Raw genomic sequence first — 25222 nt, forward strand, 5'->3', positions numbered from 1 at the left:
AAAAAAAAAAAAAAGGAAAGAAAGAAAACATTCTGTCTACCAAATACGTGTGCATATGTATCACATACACATGTATCTATAAATGAGTGCCGAACTGCACATGTGAGCAATTCTTCTACCTACACAATAAGTTGATTCTTGTGTAATAAAGTGTACTCATAACAGAACATTAAGTCCTGATTGATGCAAAACACATTCCCATACCCTTTTCAGATCTAAGCTCTTCAGTGTCCTTTATCAGTTGTTCGATTTCTGCTAGTAGTTCCAAGTTCTTCTTCTCTGAATCTTTTAGTTTACTTCAATAAGGGGAGAAAAGGAAAAATGTCATTATTTTTATTGTTGGTGAGTGAGCCATCATGTATGTAAGTTGAACTTATTTGGTTTAAATGTCAGCCATGATAATATGGGGAACTGCAAACTGCAGAAAAGACAAATCCAGGTCATCATCACCTCCTGTGTTCTAGAGACACTAGAACACAGCTCACTCATTTACATGTTGTCTGTGGCTGCTTTTGCATGACAACAGCAGAGCTGAGTAGACAGAAACTGTGTGGCCTGCAAACCCTAAAGTATTTACTATCTTGCCTTTTACAGAAGTTGCTAGAAGAAGTCATAAAATCAAAGGTTAATTTTAGAATTCTGTTAGACTTCTTTCATACAGAACAATGAAAGTAACTAAGTTTATTAATTTCCAGTTTGACTCATATTCCTTATTTATGGACAAATGCATAAATTTGTGTGTCCTAAGCATAAGAACAGAGATCACACTTACTCCAAATTATAAAACAGAGAATGAAATTTAGTAGCTCTTTATGTTGGAATCAAGAATAAGTTTTTTTCCATTTTCTCCAGAAGTTTTTTTCCCATTTACAATATCACACTAGCACATTTAAGTAAAGCATACTTAATTTACGATTGAATAATTTACAACAAGAATTTATAATTCAATTGGGGTGCCACGTATCTGGTCTTTGATATAATTCAAAAAATTAATGGTGGCAGTTTAAGGACTAGAATTCATACCATTAAGAACTGAATTTTTTGGGGAATTATATTTCTTTTCATGACTGAATGCCTTTGGAACCTCTGGTATTCTGAGTACCAGATAGATTTTTCTATTTCTATTTTGATTTGTAATATGAACAGTCTACTGTTTCTATTATCCATACTAGCTTATTCCTGAACCAATCCAATTACAATTTTCATTTTATCATTTATTTATTCAGAGTATAGTTTGTTCTGCTATTTTGATAAGAATGGAGGAAATGTATGCATTAGCTAACCATCCTGGAAACTGTGGAGATACAATTTTTTTATATGTAATATAACATGAAAAAAATTATAATTTAAATATATTATACCATTATGAAATTTACCACCACTAGAACCTTCATTTGTAATCTATGATAGAGGTCAGAATTTTCAGATGACTATATTTTGTTCTGCCTCTATGCTGTATTTTTACACTAACATGATATTCCTGAACAAGAGAGAATCCCCCAAGAGGAATTTTAATAGAGTAAAATTTGAAAGCAAACTAAATTTTGCAAATAAGGGGAAAGGTAAATAGAATATTTATTAGAACTATTAATTCCACTTTATGGGTAAGTCAGATAGAAACAAAGTGCCATCACTGCACACCAGGCCTGAAAGCATCTATTCATTTTCAAATCATGATAATTTTTTTTCTAGTCCTCACTTTAAAAAAAGCGATAGGTAGGAAACTAAACATGTAATCTCACTCCAGATACTTTGGACTAAATTAAAAATCACTCTAGTAGGACTACATTATTCAATCTTACCATTCTGTTATGATGTTAGATGCTTTAACTTTATTCAGCTCTTCTTGGATGGCCTGTTTGGCTCTTATTTCTGCATCCAGAGCTGACTGCAACTCCAGTCTAGCTGACATATCCAGTTTTGCAAAACGACGCATTTTCCAGGGCATATCCTATGAAATAATATGAAGGTGGTTTTACCTCCATTCTATTTTATTTTTAACACTTAAATTTAGTGATATAAGTGAATTTGAAAACTATGTAAAAAAATTACCTTTCCCTCAATTACAGAATACAAGAGAAACATTAGTTGTAAAAATATAGTGTTTTTCATTAAATTTAGAAGTAATTATAGATTTACATTATAATGAATTTTTTTTACAGTTATTACCATTAATGACTAGTCATACAAACTATAGTTAAGCATCTATGTATTATGATTTCCTAAACTGGAAAAGACTTGGAATGGTTTCTCATTAAAAACTTTACCATAGGCAAAGCCTAGGCAAAGTGATACATGTGCTCAGATTTATCAGGCTTGCCTCCTTCTAAAATAATAAGCCTCCTTGCAAAATGGCAGAACTTACTGTTGCTCGGGTACCCAAGCTGGAGTTTCTTAATGCTTCCAATTCTTCAGTCATTTTAGAAGCTAAGGCCTGAAGATATCCTCGTGCATCCTTTTCATCACTGACCCTAGAATATATGCATATACAGACAGAGGTCAAATACCAAAGTAAAACAGAGAAAAATTTAGTGAGCAATATTATTTTAAAGTGTGATAAGGAAATAAGTGAAAAGGGACAGAAATTTAAAGATGTTCTTAAATGTCTTCTTTTATTAAAGTTCTACCACAGTACTGTCAACAAGTGGGAAGTAGTTTGCTGAACTGTTCATTTATTTACAGATTAAACCTGGCCATGTTTAGGAAGGTCCAAATTACACCATCTGATAAATCAGTAAAACTTTATCCTTGAACCACAGAATTAATTTTTTTCACATTAACAGCCTTATCTGTGGCAAATGCAGGTTCCCAGGCTAGGGGACGAACTGGAGCTGCAGCTGCCAGCCTACACCAGAGCCACAGGAATGCGGGATCCAAGCTGCTGCAAATGGCATTTCATTCTTTTTTATGTCTGAGTAATATTCCATTTTATAATCCTCTTTATCCATTCCTCTGTCAACGGACATTTAGGTTGCTGCTGTGTCTTGGTTATTATAAACAGTACTGCAATGAACACTGGGGTGTATGTATCTTTTCGATTTATGGTTTTCTCTGAGTATATGTCCAGGAGTAGGATTGCTGGATCATATAGTAACTCTATTTAGGTTTCTAAGAAACCTCCACACTGTCCTCCATAATGGCTGTACCAATTTACAATCCTACCAGCAGTGTTGTGGAGGGTTCCTCTTTCTTCACATTTACTATTTGTAAACTCTATGGTGTGAAAAAATATTCTGTATTGTTATAAAGCTCTTTTGTTTTCTAAAATGGTCAGTAAAATAACAAAGAGAAAAGATTAAATCCTACTGAAACTCAGTTTCTATTCACTGGACATTTTTCCAAAAAAGACAGAGATACCCAAGAGACACATGAAAAGATGCTCAATATCACTAATCACTTAGGGAAATTCAAGCCAAAACAACAAGATATCACCTCACACTTGTCAGAATGGCTGTTATCAAAAGACTAGGGATAAGAAGTATCTGCAAGGATATAAAGAAAAAGCAACCCTCATGCTTTGATACAGCCACTACAGAGGTTCTTCAAAAAACTAAAAATAGAATTACCATACAATCCAGCAATTCCACTTCTGGGGATTTTTTTTTTTTGTAAGAAAACAAAAACACTACTCAAAAAGATATATGCATCCCTGTGTTCACTGCAGCATTATTTACAACAACCAAGATATGGAAGCAACCTAAGTGTCCTTCTATAGATGAACAGATAAACAAGATGTGCTATACACAATGGACTATTACTCAGCCATTAAAAAATAATGGAATCTTGCCATTTGTGACAAAATGAATTGGACCTTGAGGGTATTATGCTAAGTGAAATAAGTAAGACAGAGAAAGACAAATACTATAGGATCTCATTTATACATGGAATCTAAAAAAACAAAAATGAACAAGACATAACAGATTCATGGATAACAGAACAAATGGCTGGTTGCCAGACAGAATAGGGATGGAAGGTTGGGTGAAATAGGGGAGGGGGCTTAAGGGGCACAAGCTTCCAGATGTAAATAGGTCATCAAATAGGTCTATGATAAAGTAAATATATCATAGAGTATACACCCTATAACAGATAAGATAGTGTATAAACTCAATAAAATCGCAATAACTTTATACAGTAACAGATGTTTACTAGACTTATTGTGGGTCAATTCATAATGGATATAAAATGTCAAATCCTTATGCTGTACATCTAAAACTAATACTGTATGTCAACTATACTTCAATTAAAAAAAAAAAAAGGACATGGAAGTTCCCCGGTGGCAAGTGGGCTTAAGGATCTGGTGTTACTGCACCTGTGGTGCAGATCACAGCTGTGTCGAGAGTTTGATTCCTGGCTCAGGAGCTTCCACATGCCACGGATATGGTTAAAAAAAAAAAAAAGGCAATATGTTAGTAGCCTCCTAGAATTCATACCAACTTGACTGTATGGCCAAACACCTCCCACGAGAACACATTTAAGAGTACTTACCACTGAATTATTTCTGTAATTTGAGCTTCCCAGTGTGCGACCGATTCCTTCTTGTCTGCTAGATCTTTTACCTCTTCTTCTAACTGTTGGTTGCGTGTACTTAGGTTCTCATACAAAGTGGTAAGCTGAAAGGCAGTTTTAAGACACTTAAAGATGTGCGCAACTTTTAGGAACAGGAATTCAAGGTACTCAGATGCCTTTTGTTAAATCTGATAATTCACAAATGCTCGCTCGTCTTCCTGATTTCCTGTTATTATGCACCTTCTGGTCACTAAATTTGGAGACACCAGGTACTATGGATTCTCCTTCTGCCTTCACTTTCCCCTTACTCCTCATAGGGGTTCATTTCTCAACATTGTATATTTGCCTGAAGAACTTCCCAATTCTGCTGGTAACACTTCTCATTTTTTTTTTTTTTGTCTGAAAATGTAACTATGCCATCTTCTTTTAAAAAAGAACTTATAAAGGATTTTAAGCACATACAAAAATAGAAACAGAATATAAGTGAATTGCCATAACCCAACTTCAATAATTATCAATGTCAATCTTATTTCATATGTACCTGTTTTCTTGTCTCTTCTTCCTGTTTTATTCTGCAGCAAATACCAGAAACCTCATTAACTGTAACCATATATATTTCCATGTGTATCTCTAGAAAATAAGGTGCTTTTTACATATAATCACAGTATCATTATCATATTTAAGCAAGTTTAACAAGTTTCTTTGCATCATTACATAGGTAGTAATTGTTCAAATTTCCAGTTGTCTCAAAATATCAAAAGATTTAAGTTTGTTAAATTGAATCATACCAAAAAGTAAACATACTTAATGGTTGCTATATTTTTTTATCTTTCTTTTTTGTCTTTTTTTTTTTTAGGACCGCACCCATGTCATATGGAAGTTCCCAGGCTAGGGGTCGAGTCAGAGCTGCAGCTGCCCGCCTACACCACAGCCACAGCAACAGTAACAGTAATGCCAGATCTGAGCTGTATCTGCGACCCATACCACAGCTCATGGCACCACCAGATCCTTAACCCCCAGAGGAAGACAGGGATCCAACTTGCGTCCTCATAGATACTAGCTGGGTTTGTTACAACTGAGCCATGACATGAATTCCCTGGTTGCTGTATCTTTTCAGTCTTTTTTATTTATAGGCTCCTGAGTAGTCTGTTTGTGCTACTGTGAGAGAATACAAAAGTCTGATTGGCTTCAACAAAAAACATTTATTTCTTACAGTTCTAGAGGCTGGGAAGTCCAATATCAAAGTGTCTGGTGAGGGCCCACTTCCTGGGTTAGAGATAGTTCTAGTCTTTCTGGCAGTGTCCTCACATGATGGAAGGATGAGGGGGCTCTGTGGGGTCTCTTTTACAAGAGCACTAATCCTATCATTGGGGTCTGTCTATGTTCACGACCTAATCACCTCCCAACTTCACATGAGTTTTGGAGGGACACAAACATTTAGAACACAAGGATTCCCCTCCAACACTTTTATTTTTCTTGTAATTAAATTGTATAAAAAAAGTAGGCTGTTTGTCCTGTGGAGTTTTCTACAGCCTGAATTTTTGCCTTCATTTTGGAAAGATATGTTTTTGCTGTATATAACACTCTAAATTAGGAGTTATTTTTTCCTTCAGCATGTTAAACATGTCACTCCTTTTTATTTCGGTTCCATTTGGTTGTTGTTGTAGTTGTTGGAAAGACAGCTTTAAATTTAAGTTTTTCTCCATTGAATAAAATATGTCTTTCTTCTCTGGCTGCTTCTAGGATTTTCTTTGGTTGTTAGTTTTTGGCAATTTTTCTGATGTGTCTAAAAGGGACTTAATTTCTATTTATCACCTTTAGAGGTTGTGGCATTTCTTGAATTTGTAGCTAAATATTTATCTTAGGTTTTGGAAAATTATGAAACATTAACTCTTCAAATATTGCTTTTGTACTAGTCTTTCTCCTCTCCTTCTGGGAAAGCATGTATGTGTGTGTCAGGTCTCTTCATCACGTCCTCTATGTTCTATTTCAATCACAATCCACACTTTAGTATGGTTCGTTACTTACCCCTCCTTTCTCTGGCTCTTTCCAATCTGCTGTTAAAAAATTTTCTGTTGTTTGGAGTTCCCGATGTGGCTCAGTGGTTAACAAACCCGATTAAGAATCGTGAGGTTGCATGTTTGATCCCTGGCCTCGCTCAGTGGGTTAAGGATCTAGCACTGCCGTGAGCTGTGGTGTAGGTTGCAGATGCGGCTCAGATACTGAGTTGCTGTGGCTGTGGTGTAGGCTGGTGGTTATAGCTCCGATTGGACCTCTGGCCTGGGAACCTCCACATGCTGCGGGTGCAGCCCTAGAAAAGACCAAAAAAAAAAAAAAAAAAAAAATTCTATTGGATATTTCAGTTGTTTTTTCACTTCTAAAGACTTATTCGACTCTTTGGTGTATAGATTCCTGTTGTCTGCTGAAATTCTCCATTGTGTTGTCTATTTTCTTAAATATAGTAGTAATTTTAATGTTCATTTTTCTTCCTTTTGTGTTTTTAGGGCCGCACATGCAACACATGGAAGTTCCGAGACTAAGGCTCAAATCAGAGCTGTAGCTGCCAGCTTACACCACAGCCACAGCAATACCAAATCTGAGTCGGGTCTGTGACCTGCATTGTAGCTCATGGCAATGCCAGATCCTTAACCAACTGAGCGAGGCCAGGGATCAAACCCAAGTCCTCATGGTTACTAGTTGGGTTCGTTACCACTGAGTCATGATGGGAACTCCTATTTTAATGTTCATTTGTGAAAATTCCAATATGAGAAATTCTGTGGGTCTGTTTATACTGATTACCTGCTTTTCTTCTTTCGTTTTTGCTGTTACACTTTTTTTCTTGGCTTTCTTTGGTTCTATCTCTTGGTATGCAGTGTAATTTTTTATCATATGCCACATATAGCGTATGAAAAGTTGAGAGAATTTGAGGCTCTATCTAATATCTTCCTCCTTCAGACACGGAGAGGGCTCCTCTCTTTCTGGTTCACCCTTCTTTCTAAAATGGAGCCTTTTCAATGAGACCAGTTGAAAGCTTGAACTGATTACCAAGGATCCTATGCCTTGGTGAGCACTGGTATTCAGTTTTCATCTCTCCAAACCCGTGAGACTGTGCAATACTGTGGTCACGTCTCTGGATTCTCAGCTACAGCTTTCACACCAGCAAACGCCTTGAGGGGAAATGAGGCATGAATGCTGGGCTCATCTCTGTACTCCTCCTCCTCAAGGATCTTGGTCAGTAAAGTCTTGGCTGCCTTCTTTTTCCAATGCTTTCCTACAGTTGAATACTGTAGTATTTAAAATTCCTATAGTATTTTTTAAAAATATATTTTTAAATCCAGCTTTGGAAGTTCCTGTTGTGACTCACGCAAACGAATCCAACTACCATGAGATTACGAGTTCAATCCCTGGCCTTTCTCAGTGGGTTGGGGGTCCAGCGTTGCTGTTAGCTGTGGTGTAGGCCAGCAGCTGCAGCTCCAATTCGACCCCTAGCCCAGGAATCTCCATATGCCTCAGGTGGGGCCCGAAAAGAGACCAAAAACAAACAAACAAACAAAAAACCCCAAACCATATGTGTGTGTATGTATGTATATAAAACATTCTTCAGATTTTTTTCCATTATAGTTCATTCAAGATATTGAATATAGTTCCCTGTGCTACACAGTAGGACCTTGTTGTTTATCTATTTTATACACAGTAGCTTGTATCTGTTAATTCCAAACTTCTAATTTATCCCTCCTCTTTTCTCCTTTGGTAACCACAGTTTGCTTTCTATGTCTGTGAGTCTATTTCTATTTTGTAAATAAGTTCATTTGTATCATTAAATTTTTTTTTCTCTAGATATATGCCCAGGAGCGGAACTGTTGAGTCATATGGAAATTCTATTTTTATTTTTTAAGGCACCTCTATATTGTTTTGAATAGTGGCTACACCAAATTACATTCTCACCAACAGTGCAGGAGAGTCCCCTTTTCTCCATACCCTCTCCAGCGTTTATTATTTGTGTATTTTCCGATGAAGTCCATTTTGACTGGTGAGGTGGTACCTCACTGTACTTTTGATTGCTTTTCTCTAATAATTAGCAATGCTGAGCATCTTTTCATGTGCCTGTTAGCCATCTGTATGTGTTCCTGGAGAAATGTCTACTGAAGTCTTCTGCACATTTTTTTTATTGGTTTTGTTGTTGTTATTGAACTGTATGAGCTGTTCACATATTTGGAAATTAGGCCCTTGTCACATTGTTGACAAACATTTTCTCCCAATTCATAGGCTGTCTATTCATTTTGTTTATGTTTCCTTTGCTGTGCAAAAGTTTACAATTTCCATTTGGTCCCACTGTTTATTTTTGTTTTTATTCTTATTGCCTTGGGAGACAAACAAACCTAAGAAAACACTGCTACAATTAATGTTGGAAAATGTTTCGTCTATGTTCTGTTCTGGGAGATTTATGATGTCATATTTAAACCACTTGGAGTTTATTTTTGTATATGGTATGATGGAATGTTCTAATTTCATTGATTTACATGCAGCTGTCCAGTGTTCCCAACACCATTTGCTCTACAGATTATCTTTTTTCCATTGTATATTCTTGCCTCCTTTGTTGGAGACTGACTGTAGGTGTGTGGGTTTTATTTCTGGGCCTTCATTCCACTGATCCATATGTCTGTTTTTGTCAGCCAATACCATATTGTTTTGATTACTATATCTTTGAAGTACTGTCTGAGGTCTAGAAGGGTTATGCCTCTAGCTTTGTTCTTTTTCTTCAGGATTGCTTTGGAAATTATGAGTGTTTTGTGGTTTCATATATTTTTTAGGATTATCTGTTCTAGTTTTGTGAAAAATGTCATTGATAATATGATCAGAATTTCATTAAATCTGTAGATTGCTTTGGGTAGTATGGCCATTTTAACAATATTAATTCTTTCAATATAAGCGCATGGGATACCTTTCCATTTTTCTGAATCATTTTCAAATTTCTTCATCAATGTTGTATAGTTTTCAGCACATAAGTCTTTCACCTCCTTGGTGAGGATTATTCCTAAGTGTTTTTGTTTTGTTTTGTTTTGTTTTTTTTAGATGCAGTTTTAAAAAGGATTTTTTTTAACTTCCTCTTTCTGATATTTTGCTGTTTGTGAAAAGAAATGCAATATATTTCTGTATGTTAATTGTGTTTCCTGATACCTTGCTGAATTCATTTATCAGTTCTAGTGGTTTCTGTGAGGAGTCCCTAGGATTTCCTATACACAGTATCATGTAATCTGCATACAACAATGATGTTACTTCTTTCCTTTCAATTTGGATACCTTTTCTTTCTTTTTTTTTTGTCTGCTTGCTGTGGCTGGGAGTTCCAATACTATGTTGAACAGAAGTAGTGAGATGGGGCCATCTTTATCTTGTTCCAGATTTTAGCTGAGGAGGCTTTCAGTTTTTCACCTTTGAGTACACTGGCTGCCAGTTTGTCATATAAAGCCCTCTTATGTTGAGGAATATTCCCTCTATACCCATTTTATTGAGAGTCTTCATCATAAAGAGATGCTGAATTCTGCCCAAAGCTTTTAATGCATCTATTGAGATGAAGCTTTGATTTTTATTCTTCACTTAATGTGGTGTATCACATTAATTGATTTGTGGATAATGAACCATCCTTGTGACCCTGGGATGAATCCAATTTGATAATGGTGTATGTTCCTTTTTGTTGGATTTGGTTTGCTAATATTTTGTTGAGGATTTTTGCATCTGTATTCATCAAAGACATTAGCCTGTAATTTTCTTTGTAAACTGGACAACGCAGAAGAATAGATGATCTGAACAGACCCATCATTAGAAGTAAAATCCAATCTATAAATTAAAAAAGCTCCCTTCGAACAAAAGTCCAGGACTAGATAGCTTCCCTGGGGAATTCTACCAAACATACAAAGAACTTACACTGATACTTCTCAAACTCTTCCAAAAAACTAAAGAAAGAGTACCTCCAAAGTCATTCTATGAAGCCACTATCACTGTGACACCAAAACCAAAGACACAACCGAAAAAGAGTATTACAGGCCAATATCTATTTTTTTAACAATTAAAAAATATATATACACTTTTAAAAGGTTACTCTCCATTTACAGTTATTACAAAATATTTGCTATAGTCCCTGTGTGGTACATCCTTGAGCCTATCTTCCACTTAATACTTGTACCTTTCACTCCCCCACCCAGTATTGTCCCTCACCCATCTCCTCACTGGGAACCACTAATATAGATAATCTCTATATCTGCTGGTCATCTTATTTTTTGTTATATTTACTTGTTTGTTGTATTTTTTAGATTCCACATATGTGACATCATAATTATATTTGTCTTTCTCTAACTTATTCCACTTAGCATAATGCCCTCTTAAGTCCATTCACATTGCTACAAATGACAAAATTTCATTCTTTTTTTTTTTTTTTTTTTTTTTTTAATGGCTCAGGAATACTTCTGTGTGTGTGTATTCTGGGGTTTTTTTTGTCTTTCTTTTTTTTTTTTTTGGTCTTTTTAGAGCTGCACCTGCAGCACATGCAGTTTCCCCCAGCTAGGGGTGGAATCAGAGCTACAGCCACCGACCTACACCACAGCCACAGCAATGCCAGATCCAAGCTGCATCTGGAACCTACACCACAGCTCGCAGCAACACCAGATCCTTAATGCATTATGCGAGGCCAGGGACCAAACCCATGTCCTCGTGGTTGCTAGCCGAGTTTGTTAACCACTGAGCCATGACGGGAACTCCAATATTTGGTTTTTAATACAAGCTAAAACCACATTCTAAGTCAGGGATCTATAAACCTTCCAGTAAGGAACTAGATAGTAAATAGTTTTGTCTTTGTGGCTTCTTTTAGAAATAATCATTTTAAAATGTAAAGATCATTCTTAGTTTATCGATCATATAAAAAGAGTCTGAGGGCTGCATTTGCCCACAGGTCACAGTGTGCCAACTTCCTAATCTAAGTTCATCAGGAATTCTAACAACCCAGGGTTTTTCTGGTGTGTGTTTTCAACCTGTACTTCTGTGGGAAATAGGCAGTTGTGGCACACATCACAATGCAAAGTTTCTTTTCTTCTCCTTTTGCCAAAGAACAAATTACTTTATGTAAACACAACTCTAATTCCTATTTAATCCTGCCCTCAGCCTGTCCTCTTAGAAGAAAAGAGGGTCAGAGAAGCTGTCACTGCCAATATACACCCTTATCTGTATATTGAGAAAAAGAGATTTAAGTTTTGTACCTCAGGGTGTGCCATTTACCTCTGAATATATTTTATTAGCTATTTTCTTTTTATAGATTTATTAAGGTACAATTTACACACTATAAAATCCACCCATTATAAGTACTAGGAGTTCCTATCATGGCTCAGTGGTTAAAGAACCTGAATAGGATCCTTGAGGATGCAGGTTCAATCCCTGGCCTTGCTCAGTGGGTTAAGGATCTGGTCTTGAAGTAAGCTGTGGTGTAGGTTGCAGGCACGGCTCAGATCCCGCGTTGCTGTGGCTATGACGTAGGCCAGTAGCTACAGCTCCGATTTGACCCCTAGCCTGGGAACTTCCATATGTTGCAGGTGCAGCCCTAAAAAGCAAACCCCCCCCAAAAAAATAAAAGCATTTATGGGTTACTGATTTGTAGTAAATTTAAATATCTGTGCAATGATTACCACAATCAGGATGGAACATTTCTAATACCTGAACAACTTCCCTCATACTGGTTTGCTGTCGATCCTGGTGTCCACTCTGAGTTTCAGGCATCATTGATCTGTTTTCTGTGCCTATAATTTTGCCTTTTCTAGAAACTTGGTATCAGCAAAATCATACAGTATGTCTTTTTTTTTTTTGGTACTAGGCTTTTTTCACTTATCATATTACTGAGGTTCAACCATGGTGTTGCACGTATCAGAAACTCATTCCTTTTTACAGCTGGATAATATTCTATTATATGGATACCAGTACACTACATTTATCTGTTCACTTGATGAACATTTGTACTGTTTCCAGTTATATGCTACTATTTTACCCTTCAGGTCTCATCCAAATCAAAAGAGTATTGTTTAAAAATTATGTCTAAGGATCCAGCGTTGCTGTAGCTGTGGCACAGGCTGCAGCTGTGGCTCAGATTTGATTCCTGGCCCAGTAACTTCCATATGCTGTGCGTCTGACCAACAAGGAACCTGACTAGCATCCACAAGGATGCAGGTTTGATCCCTGACCTAGCTCAGTGGGTTAAGGATCCAGAACTGTCCTGAGCTGTGGTATAGGTCACAGAGGGGACTTGGATCTCAGGTTGCTGTGGCTGTGGTGTAGGCTGGTGGCTACAGCTCTGACTGGACCCCTGGCCTGGGAACCTCCATATGCTGCGGGTGCAGCCCTAAAGAGACAAAAAAAAAAAAAAAAGGAAAAAGGAAAAAAAAATTTTTTAAATAAAAAATAAAAATTATTTCTAAAGACGTATTCCTGGTAAACTCAACAGAACTTTATGGTTAATAATGAAATAAAACCAAGGGCTAAATACAAGATTTGATTGGTACTTGATATGATTATATTACCATACAATTTTTCTTAAACTATAATCCCATCTTTTACTAGGTAATGTGCTTAGACACTCTAAATGAAGTGGCGTTCTAGAGTTATATTATATTTTGTTCTTCAAGGTAACTCTTAACAGAATCTTAAAATTCTGTCTTATAGACAGAAATGATGTTTAATTTTGTAGTCATATTAGTCAAGCCCATGAGATAACAATTATATGATCTGGGCGAATAGAGTTTAAATACTATTAGTTTTATTTTAGTGGAAATGACTAAGAGTTATACAATAATGTTCATGCAATATTCAGTTAAAAAAAGCCACTTATACTACCTTTTTTTTTTTTTGTCTTTTTGCCTTTTCTAGGGCTGCACCCATGGCATATGGAGGTTCCCAGGCTAGGGGTCTAATCGGAGCTGTGGCTGCCAGTCTACACCACAGCCACAGCAGCTGAGGACCCAAACCGCATCTGTGACCTACACCACAGCTCATGGCAACGCCAGATCCTTAACCCGCTGAGCAAGGCCAGGGATAGAACCCACAACCTCATGGTTCCTAGTCGGATTCGTTAACCACTGCGCCACAACAGGAACTCCCACTTATACTACATCTTATGTGGCCACTTTCCACAGCGTTTGTGTCCACTAGCTTTATAATTACAAAATAAACTAACAGAGTTATTTTCAAGTAGTCTGCAACCAAACAAGCAAAGTCATTTTTAAATGCTTAGAAAACTGAATAATCATAGGGGTAATAGTGAGAGAAATAAAAAGAAATACGGAACACAATGAAAAACTGACACAGAGTTAAGAGTCTCTGTGTTATGACTAGCCATAATTTTTCCATCTGTTATTGAAATGACTATTAATTGAATATAATACTTTTACTGGAGCAAAATCCTAGAACTCATTATGAAACGCAATTATCCAAACCTTCTTATTTCAATGCAAGTAAAATTATTAAGCCTGCTGATTAATACTAGGATTTTTATAGCTGTTAACAAATGGCACAAGAAACACAGAAGGACGGCAGTTTAAGAAATCTGAGGTACTAAATGGAAAAAGAATCCTTTAAGTATTTGAAATTTTGTTCATCAATCTCACTACTTTAATCAATTTTTAACATAAGTTAAATTCAGGGTCTGCTCTTTATTCAAGCTACAGAGTTTAGGTAGAATTGGATTCTTACCAAAGGATGGTATTATCTCTAGCTATTATCAGTTCTCTGTCATAAACATATTAGAATGGTCAAATTTTCTCTAGTCTGGCCTAACTGTTGCTGTTTTTTGCCAAAGGCAGGCCTTAACTTAGCTAGCCAAGAGTAAGTGACGACTATGAGAGCAAAAAGTGAAAGGGAAGAGCTGGAAAGTGAAATAAAGAATAGAGCTCAAAAAATAAATGGGACAAAGCAGAAGACAAGATAAGCCAAGTCCTCGCTCCATAAGACTCCTACATCGATCAGCATAATGAAAAACTGCCTGTACACAGAGCGATCCTTGTGTATAAGGAGGGGTATTAAACCAAAAATGTACACTAAATAGAAAACCGTATCTACCACTTCTATCACCGTATTAAAGGTCTAATGTGTCAAAGAATATAATGAGACTGAATCACTCACCTTATCAAGTTCACTTGTCAGTTTTTTATTTTCCTCTGTCAATAACATTTTTTCTCGTTCATACTGTTGTTTGAATTCATTTTCAAATTCTTCCCTTTCACTTTGACTAGTACAACCCAAAATAGAAAATGAAAAAAAGAAACTGAATTAAAGATAAAAAAATCATATCCCAGATTGGCTGCTATACCATATGCCGTATTCTGAAAAATCACTTATATCTTGATTGTTCCAAATTCCAACCTTTTTCTTTAAAATTAAGAAGTCATAATCACTTTAATAAATAAATTTGTCTGCTTAATAACATCTTTTTTTTTTATTTGAAAATCTGAGGAAGACATCTGTGACTTGTATACTCCCTGATAATGCACCTTATTTGGTTATGTATATGCTAAAAAGTATGGGAAAATGAGGAAGCTAGGGAAAAAGGAGGGTAGAGGGGCCACAATATGACTCCTTTCACTCAGCTCTAGACTGCACAGAAAATTCAAATTACATTTCTGACCGTCCTCTCAATACACCCAGCCCATCCTTCCAATACTGCTTTCTTCCTTCCTCCCTATGTACCTACCTATCTGTACATACATAAACACAGAACATTTAATGTTATAAGACCTACCTTTTTTCTTCTTTTTAGGGCTGCACCTGAGGCATGTGGAAATTCCCAGGCTAGGGGCTGAATCGGAGCTGCACCTGCTGGCCTATGCCACAGCCACAGCCATACAAGATCTGAGCCACGTCTGCGACCTGCACCACAACTCATGGCAACACGGGATGCTTTAACCCACTGAGCAAGGCCAGGGATGGAACCTGCATCCTCATGGATACTAGTTGGGTTCTTAACCTGCTGAGCCATGACAGGAATTCCTATAAAACCCCTAAAATGATAGTTCTGATTCACCCTTAGGGATAAAGATACTTGCAACAAACTTAAAAACAAAAAACAAACAAAAAAAAAAACCCTAAGGGAAAAGGGCTATCAATTTTTGAATACTGAGTTGAGATGTAGTTAAAGAGGCTTATTTCTACAGAAGTTTGATGTCAGTAGCAAATGAAATTCACTGTGAAGCAGTTCTGGGTAATTTTACGATTGCTTTCAAGTCAAAGAAGAACATAAGTGATGGCTGACTTCAAAAATATAATCTTAAAAATCCTTTTCATCACTAAATTATTAAATATAAATTAAAACTTAAATTATAAATTCTAGGAAAATAACTATCCTGTGTCCAAGCAAACATGTCACTTTCCTTATTACTGAATCTTTCTTATTTCAGAAGCAACTCCAAACAACAAATGACAAAAATATGAAAAATTACAAAGAAGTATCCTTTCAGAAAAATAAGTCCATGAACAGAGTAAAATTTCTATATGACTGTTTTTGTCTTTTTCCTATTAGCATTAAACATAACTTAAGTCTCTTCCATACTGCAACAAAATAAACACTCTCCCCTCAACACCATGTCACACATTTTCTCCTCTGCTTGCCTGCCCTTGTCCATTAGCAACCACCCTGAGATCTTGAGAGGCTGCCTATCCACGTCCGCATCACCTAACTGTTCCTCCCATGCATCTCAAACATCATTTGTTTAAAATGAGCTTCCTATACTCCCATCCCAAACTAGCTTCTTCTGCAGTCTTCCTCTCTACATGGTAACTACCTTCTCCTAATTGCTAAGGCCAAAAACTGTAGCAGCATCCTTGATGTGTCCTCTTTCCTTCTCACCCCGTATCTAGTCCCTCAGCCAGTAACATTACCTTTACCTTTTAAAGAAATAGGAATTCGAACATTTTTTTACGGCTATTTCTGCCACCACCCTAAACCCGAGCCTCCATTATCTTTTGTCTGGCTTATTTCCATAGCCTTTTAAGTGGTTTCACTGCTTTTTCTCTTGTCTAGTTCAGACTATTCTTAACCTCGTAGTCACAGTAATCCCTTTAAAACACAAGCCAGTATTGGACCATTTTCCACTCAAAATCCTGCCAAGCTTTCCTGCCATGGTTTTACTGAGTGTAAATCCCTGTAAGTCACTGAACATGACTTAACAAAGCCTTACGTGATCTGGCTCCCGTTACCTCTCTGTATATATCTCTCACTGTTCTTTCCCCTTCTTATTTTAATAACAGACTTTTATTTTTTAGAAAGGTTTTAGGTTCATGGCAATAGTGAGAGGAAGATTGGAAGATTATCCATTACCCCTTGCACAGCCTCCCACTTTTATCAATGTTCCTCCCCACAGGACTGTGTTTGTTGCTACTGAGGAACCGACAGTGGACATGTCAGTATCACTAGAACTCCACAGTTTGCATGAGGGTTGGTGTGGTACATTCTAAGGGTTTGGATAAAAGTGTAATGATTGCCCCAGGAATTCTCCGTACTCTGCCTGTTCATCCCATCCTCCTCCCAATCCCTGCAACCATGGACCTTCTTACTATCATCATGGTTTTGCCTTCCCATTATTTGTTTTTAACAGACTTGTTGTTTTCCATGTAAAATGTTCTTCTCATACATCTGTATACATATCTCCCCCACTTTCTGTACTGAGAAATCACCTTCTCAGTACAATTTTCCCTGGCTATCCTATACACACACACAAAATTTAATCCTCCCCCTTAATGCTTCACAGTCCCCATCCTCTAACTTATGCTTTGTTCTTAGAATTTACCATTATCTAATAAATTCTGTATTTTACCTATTTTGTTTATAGTCTTTCACCATAACTAAAGGAAGGCTCCATCGGGACAGAGAATTTTGGGTTGTTTACTGCTAATGTCTCCAGTGGCTACCACAGTGCCTTCCCCTTAGTAGATTCTACAAAAATTTGTTGAATAAATGGGCCAGAATGAATTCAGCTCAGGCTTCCAATGTAAGTTGGAAAACGACAATAACATACATATAGTTACCTAAAACCTAGAAATCTAAGACCCACCGATAGTATCTCCTGCTTCTCATTTCCCGAATCTGGTCATGATGTCCTCCAGGTTCTGTCTTGTCAGCAGACCCTCTGAATCCATACACCTGTCTCCATCTTCACTGTCAGACCTAAGGTCCAGCTACCTCAACTCTCATGTCTAAACTCCTATCTGCACTCCGTTCCTGTCAATTCATGCTCTACACAGTAGCAAGAGTGATCTTTCAAAAATATAAATATCATCATGTAATTTTCCTTCAATGGCCTTAAAGGATAAAGTCCAGATTCCTTAAATTCCTTCATGATCTGGCCTCTATTTTCCCTTCTGGTCTCATTTCTCACCATTCATTTTTACTTTTGTGCTTCTACTATAATTGACAGCTTTCATTTCCTGAAATGTGTCAGGCCACCCTTTTCCTCTATATCATGGCAAATTTTGCTTCCCCTGCCTGGACACTTTTGTAGTTATATATTTCTTATATTTTTGGTCTTAACTCAGAAATACTTTGGTCCAAAAAAACCTATATACATCAAAGATGTCCTTTTTGGCTCTTCTATGGGTGCTCCTCTATGTAGCCTATTTGCTTTACTATGACACTGTAATATAATTTTCTATTTACTGATCTTGACTTTGGTCTTCGAGAAGACTAGAATATGTTTACTGCCTATATATCTCTAGTCTCTGACACTTAACAGGTATTCAACACATAACTATTACAGGAGTAAATAACTTGACTCTTACCTTTCTCTCCTGTTTTTTTCTAATTTGTCTTTCAAAATCATAATTTCTTTGTTGAGAGCAAGTTGCTGGCCTTCTGAATCATGCAGTTCTTTCTTCAGATTTTTTATTTCATTTGCATGTATTCCTTCTCTCTTAGACAATTCTTCTTCATAAAAGATACTTTTCTTTTCCAAATCAGTCTTTAGTTTGGTTATTTCTTGCTGATGTTCTATGCTGCATACTCCTGGTGAGTAACTAATTTGTTTTTGCTATAGAAATAATAAGAAAAGATTAGTTCATCTGTTAAGAATAATAAAATAGCAAATAACTCCTCCTATAATGACTTCATATAACTGAATATTATTTATATATAATATAAAATAATACTTTATTAATACCTTTTCTCTGCCATATGTTGTTAATATTTTTAAGTATATATCCCTTTACTATTGTATTTTACAGTCTTCTTCACACCAGGATTATATATTTATCTGTATTTTCTGCTGGTACTTACATAATTATTTGTTTTACATTTAAAGTTCTAGTTTATACATAATATGGTTGGTGCATGGAGTGAAGGGAAAATCTAACTGCATCCTGTTTCTAATGTGGAACTGATAAAAAGGTTATAAATACAGCTGTGCTTTTAAAAGATTAAATTGAGGGAGGGGTTGTAGAGCTAGAATTCACAAAAAGAAAAGGAAGAAAGGGAGATCCCGTTGTGGCTCAGCGGTAACAAACCCAGCTAGTATCCATGAGGACCCAGGTCTGATCCCTGGCCTTGCTCAGTGAGTTAAGGATCCGGCGTTGCCATGAACTGTGGTGTAGGTCACAGATGTGGCTTGGATCTGGTGTTGCTGTTGCTCTGGCATAGGCTGGCAGCTACAGCTCCAATTCAACCCCTAGCCTGGGAACCTCCATATGCCAAGGGTGTGGCCCTAACCACCATAACATTTAACAAAACAAATTCCAAACAGATGAAAGTCAATATTTTAAGCATATTCAGGAAAAAGCAGAGCTACATACTTAGCAAACTGAAAAAAGCACAAGTCAAGCTTCAAAGCAATAGAAAAAATACTAAGGAAAATAAAAACAAATCCATAATTTTAAAAGGAAACAAGACCAAAACTAAAGGGCAAATGATAAATTGGTAACACAGCTGCAAAAAAGATAAAAAAAAAACCTACAATTTTTACTATGCAAAAGTTTATATGAATTGATAAGAAAAACATTAAGACTACAAAACGGGCAAATGATTTAAAGAGATAATTCACAAAGAGAAAATGTTACTGATACACAGTCTACTAAGAAAGCTGGAATGCCTCTCATACTTGCAAAGGTTTGTGGCATGTATCAAATGCCTTAGAAATGATTTCATTTCTAGGTATCTATTCTAAGGAAATGACACTGAAAAGGAAGCAGGTAAAAGTGTTCATGGTGATTATTATACTGTGAAAGTGAAAAATACATATAGTCAGCCCTTGGTATCTTTGGGTTATTGGTTCCTGGTCTGTCCACTCTCCATTACCAAAATCCACCATCACTCAGGTCCATTTAATAAAATGGCAGAGTATATGTGTATAACCTAACTCTCAAATACTTTAAATCATCTATAGGTTACTTATAATACCTAATACAATGTCAATGTTACGTCAATGGTTGCCAGGGCATGGTAAATTCAAATTTTACATTTTGGAATTTTCTGGAATTCTCTCCCCCTTCCCAATACAACAAGCCCTCCGTATCATATCTGTGGATGTGGAACCTGTGGATATGGAGGGCCAACAGTATTTAATAGTAAGAAACAGGATATGTGGATATTCTATCATCATTATAATTATGTTTGCAACAATCATGTCATAATGAGGGAAAGGCGTATATCACTCTCAAGTGAGAAATGCGTGTTAAGGGTTGAATGTGTCCCTTCAGAACTTAAATATTGAAGCACTAACTGTCAATACCTCAAAATGTGACCTTATTTAAAAATTGGGCCTTAAAAACTGAATGATCTGACTTACGTGTGGAATCTAAAAAAGCCAAACTCTTAGAAGCAGAGAACAGAACAATGGCTGCCAAGGGCTGAGAGGGTGATGGAAATGGGGAAATGTTGGTTAAAGGGCACAAATTTCAGAAATGTAGGAATAAATTTTAGAGATCTAATGTAAAGCAGGGTAACTACAGTTAACAATCCTGTATTGTATACTTGAAATTTGCAAAGAGAGTGCATCCTTTTTTTTTTCTTTTTAGGGTCAAACCCAAAACATGTGGAGTTTCCCAGGCTAGGTGTCGAAGTGGAGCTGTGACTGCTGGCCTACACCACAGCCACGGCAACGCGGGATCCAAGCCACATCTGTGACCTACACCACAGCTCACAGCCATGCTGGATATCCTTAACCCACTGAGTGAGGCCAGGGATCAAACCCGCATCCTCATGGGATACTAGTCAGATTTGTTTCCACCAAGCCATGACGGGAACTCCAAGAGCGTGCATCTTAAATGTTCTTAGGAAAAGAAAAAGAAAGAGGGAGGAAGGAAGGAAGAAAGAAGTAAAAAATAACTAAGTGAAGTGACAGACACGTTAATTAGCTTCATTGGTTAATATTTCAGTGTATACAAATATCCAAAAACTAGGTTTTACACCTTAAATATGTACAATTTTTGTTAATTGTACTTCAATGAGCCTGAAAACAAGGAAAATAAAAATATAGATTTTACTGAGCTAGTCAACTTAAAATGAGGTCACTAGGGAAGGCCCTAACCCAATTATGACTATGTCCTTATAAACAGAAGAAAGTGAGACTCAGAATCATGCACAGAGGGAGAATGTTATATGAAGATTAGGGCAGAGATCGGGTGTTATATCTACAATGAAAAGAATGCTAAATACTGCCAACAAACCATCAGAAGCCACTCTGCAAACTCTTTGATTTCAGATTTCTACCCATAATTGAGACAACACATTCCTGTTTTTTGTTGTTGTTGTTATTGCTTTGTCTTTTGTCCTTTTAGGGCTGCACCGTGGCATATGGAGTTTCCCTAATGTTTAGGTTAGGGGTCTAATTGGAGCTGTTGCTGCTGTCCTATGCCACAGCCACAGCAACGCAGGATCCGAGCCATGTCTGCAACCGACACCACAGCTCACGGCAACACCAGATCCTTAACCCACTGAGCGAGGCCAGGGATCGAACCTGCAACCTCATTGTTCCTAGTCAGATTCATTTCTGCCGCACCACAACAGGAACTCCAATACATTTCTGTTTTTAGGCCACCCAGTTTGTGGTAATTTGTAATAGCAGCCCTAGGAAACTAATACAACAAGGTAAAAAAAAAAAAAACCTCTTGTGGTATTATGATGTCAACAATTGGTAAAGCTTTTCAAAAAAAATAGCCTTAAAAAGATATAATTTTCATACGATACTCTTGACTCATTAAAAGTGCACAATTCAATGGGTTTGGGCATATTATTGAATTTTTAAAATTTATAATTAATCATTTTTTGGTTGCGCCTGAGCATGTCAAAGTTCCAGGGCCAGGGATGGAACGTGCACCACAGCAGTGACCTGAGCCGCAGCAGTGACAACACAGGATCCTTAACCCACTGAGCCACCAGGGAATTCCCATTATTTTTAAGTGGTAAACCATATATAACAAAAAACTTGCCATTTTAACCATTTTAAGTGTATAGTTCAGTGGTATTAATTACATTCACAATATTGTGCAACCATCAACACTCTAATTTCCAAAACTTTTTCATCTTCTCAAAGAGAAATTCTGTAAACATAAAGGAATAACACCCCATTACTCCCTCCACCTAGCCCCTGGTAACCTCTATTCCACTTTCTAACTCAATGAATTTGACTATTTTTAGTATTTCATATTAAGTAGAACCAGACATTATTTGTCCCTCTTTGTCTAGCTCTCTCACTTTGCATAATGTTCTCATTATTTATCCATGTTGAAGGAACTTCCCCCCTTTTATGGTTGAATAATATTCCATTATATGCACTTGCCACATTTTGTTTAACCATATGTTTTCTGATGGACACTTGGGTGGTTTCTACCTTTTGGGCTATTTTAATAATGTTTCAATGAATACTGGTGTACAAGATCGTGTTGGAAGTCCCTGCTGACAGTTCCTTTGGGCATATGCTTAGAAGTTGAATTACTGGGTCATGTGGTAATTCTATGTTTACTTTATTAAGGAATCATCAAATTGTTTTCATATCCTTGTGAACACTTATCTTGTTCTGTTCTAAATTGTAACCATCTTAGTGAGTATGAAGTGGTATCTTGTGGCTTTAACTTCATTTTCCTAAAGATTACTGATGTTGAACATCTTCTCATGTACTTACTGGCTATTAATGTATCTTCTTTGGAGAAATGTCTATACAAGTTATTTGTCCTTTTTTTCTTTCTTTTTTGGCTGCCCCAAGGCACAGGGTGTTGTTCCCAGGGCAGAGATCAGATCTGAACCACAACTGCAACCTACACATCCTTAACTCACTGTGCTGGACCAGGAATTGAACCTGGGTCATGGCACTGCAAAGAAGCCTCTGATTCCACTGCACCACAGTGGGAACTCCAATTATGCCCATGTTTTAACTGGGCAGTTTATCTATTTGTCGTTAAGTTGTAGGAGTTCTTCATAAATTCTGGATATCAAACCCTTATCAGATATTTTTGATTTATAAATATTTTCTTCCATTCTTCAGGTTGTCTTCATTTTCTTAAAAATGTACTTTGACTCAATATACACATTTTTATTTTGATGAAGTCTAATTTATCCACTTTTTGTTTTGTTGTCTATAATTTCTGTGACCTATCTGTCAAGCCCAATGTCATGAAGATGCACCTCAATATTTTCTTCTAAGAGTTGATGGTTGTAGCTTTTATATGTAGTTTGTTAATCCATTTTGAATTAATTTTTAAAATATAGTATGAGGTAGGGGTCCACTTCAGTTGTTTGCATGCAGAAATCCAGTTGTCTGGTACATGAGTTGAAGGAACTACTCTCCCTTCTAAACAGATGTAGTTACTATGTCAAAAATGAATTATGCCCATAGATACATGAGCTTATTTCTGGACTCTTAATTCTATTCCAGTGGTCTATATTTCTATCTTTATGCCAGCATCACATCCTTTTTATTACTATAACTTCATAGTAAGTTTTGAGATTGGGATAAGTGGGTCATCCAACTTTGACTTCTTTTTCAAGATTTTCTTTTTTTTTTGCTATTTGGGGCAGTCTCATATGAATTTGAAGATCATACTTTCCTTTCTTCAAAAAAGACTGTTGGACTGAATTATCTTTGTACATCGCTTTGGGTAAAAGTAATCCCTAAACAATACCAAGTCTTCCTATCCATAAACATGGGATAGCTTTCCATTATTTTAGATATCCTTTAATCTCTTTCAGCAATGTTTTCTATTTTCAGCACACAATATCTTAGTTAATTTTATTCCAAGGCTATTTTTTTTTCTTTTTATGGCTGCACCTGCAGCATATGGAAGTTTCCAGGCTAGGGGTCGAATAAGAGCTGCAACTACAGGCCTAGGCCACGGCCACAGCAAAGCCAGATCCAAGCCACAGTTTACGGCAACATTGGGTCCTTAACCCACTGAGCGAGGCCAGAGATCAAACCTGCATCTTCACGGAGACTTGAGTGAGTTATTAACCCACTGAACCATCAAGGAACTCTCAAGTCATACTTTTATTTATTTTATTTTATTTTATTTTATTTTTTTGTCTTCTTGCTATTTCTTGGGCCGCTCCCGCGGCATATGGAGGTTCCCAGGCTAGGGGTCTAATCGGAGCTGTAGCCACCAGCCTACCCCAGAGCCACAGCAACGCGGGATCCGAGCCGCGTCTGCAACCTACACCACAGCCCACGGCAACGCTGGATCGCCAACCCACTGAGCAAGGGCAGGGACCGAACCTGCAACCTCATGGTTCCTAGTCGGATTCGCCAACCACTGCGCCACGACGGGAACTCCCTCAAGTCATACTTTTAGATGCTATTGTAAATGTAATTGCTTTCTTAATTTTATCTGTGGATTATTCATTGCTGACATAGGAATGTAACTAATTACTGTATGTTGTTCATGTAACCCTGGGGTTGTTTTCTTAGTATTGAGTTTTAGAAATTTTTTGAATATTTGGAACAGTGTTGTATCAGATTTGTCTGTAGTCTGTACCTCATCTTTTCATTCTCCTGGCAGGGCCTTTCACAGACTAGAAATTTTTAATTTAAGTCTAGGATATTATTTATTTCATGGATTGTACTTCTGGTGCTGTATATAAAAAGTCATCACTGGGAGTTCCCGTCGTGGCGCAGTGGTTAACGAATCCGACTAGGAACCATGAGGTTGCGGGTTCGGTCCCTGCCCTTGCTCAGTGGGTTAACGATCCGGCGTTGCTGTGAGCTGTGGTGTAGGTTGCAGACGCGGCTCGGATCCCGCGTTGCTGTGGCTCTGGTGTAGGCCGGTGGCTACCACTCCGATTCAACCCCTAGCCTGGGAACCTCCATATGCTGCTTGAGCGGCCCAAGAAATAGCAACAACAACAACAAAAACACACACACACACACACACACACACACACACAAAAAAGTCATCACTGCACCAAAGATGATCTAGGTTTCTCCTATGGTATCTTCTAGGAGTGTTATAGATTTGTGTTTTACATGTAGGTTTACAATCCACTCTGAGTTAATTTTTTGTGAAGTGTAAGTCATGTGTTTATTTTCTTTTCTTTTCCTTTTGCCTGTGCTGTCTTCTTGTTCTAACACTATTTGTTAAAAAGAACATCTTTTACTCCATTGTATTGCCTTTGCATTTTTTGTCAAAAATGATTTATCTATATATTCTCTTGCCCATACCATACTATCTTGATTATTGCAGCTTTAACAGTAAGTCTTGAAGTCAGTATTCCAAATGC

At 37.0% G+C, this 25222-nt stretch overlaps 1 protein-coding gene across 21 annotated transcripts in view; it reads right to left on the reverse strand.

Annotated features, from left to right (window-relative positions):
- The window catches only part of CDC42BPA (CDC42 binding protein kinase alpha), a 291711-nt gene that overhangs the window by 73669 nt on the left and 192820 nt on the right, over positions 1 to 25222 (reverse strand). For all 21 annotated transcript variants that reach the window (XR_002336229.1, XM_021064438.1, XM_021064431.1 and 18 more), the window contains 6 exons: positions 18307 to 18554; positions 14659 to 14764; positions 4486 to 4610; positions 2366 to 2471; positions 1803 to 1951; positions 205 to 296 (listed from right to left, as the gene is read on the reverse strand). Coding sequence is in view for 20 of the 21 variants with exons in the window: in XM_021064438.1 (XP_020920097.1) it covers positions 205 to 296; positions 1803 to 1951; positions 2366 to 2471; positions 4486 to 4610; positions 14659 to 14764; positions 18307 to 18554 (826 nt within the window). In the remaining variant the exon portion in view is untranslated. The remainder of the gene's footprint in view (positions 1 to 204; positions 297 to 1802; positions 1952 to 2365; positions 2472 to 4485; positions 4611 to 14658; positions 14765 to 18306; positions 18555 to 25222) is intronic.

This window comes from Sus scrofa, chromosome 10 (genome assembly GCF_000003025.6).
Source record: "Sus scrofa isolate TJ Tabasco breed Duroc chromosome 10, Sscrofa11.1, whole genome shotgun sequence".
Lineage (NCBI taxonomy): Eukaryota > Metazoa > Chordata > Mammalia > Artiodactyla > Suidae > Sus > Sus scrofa.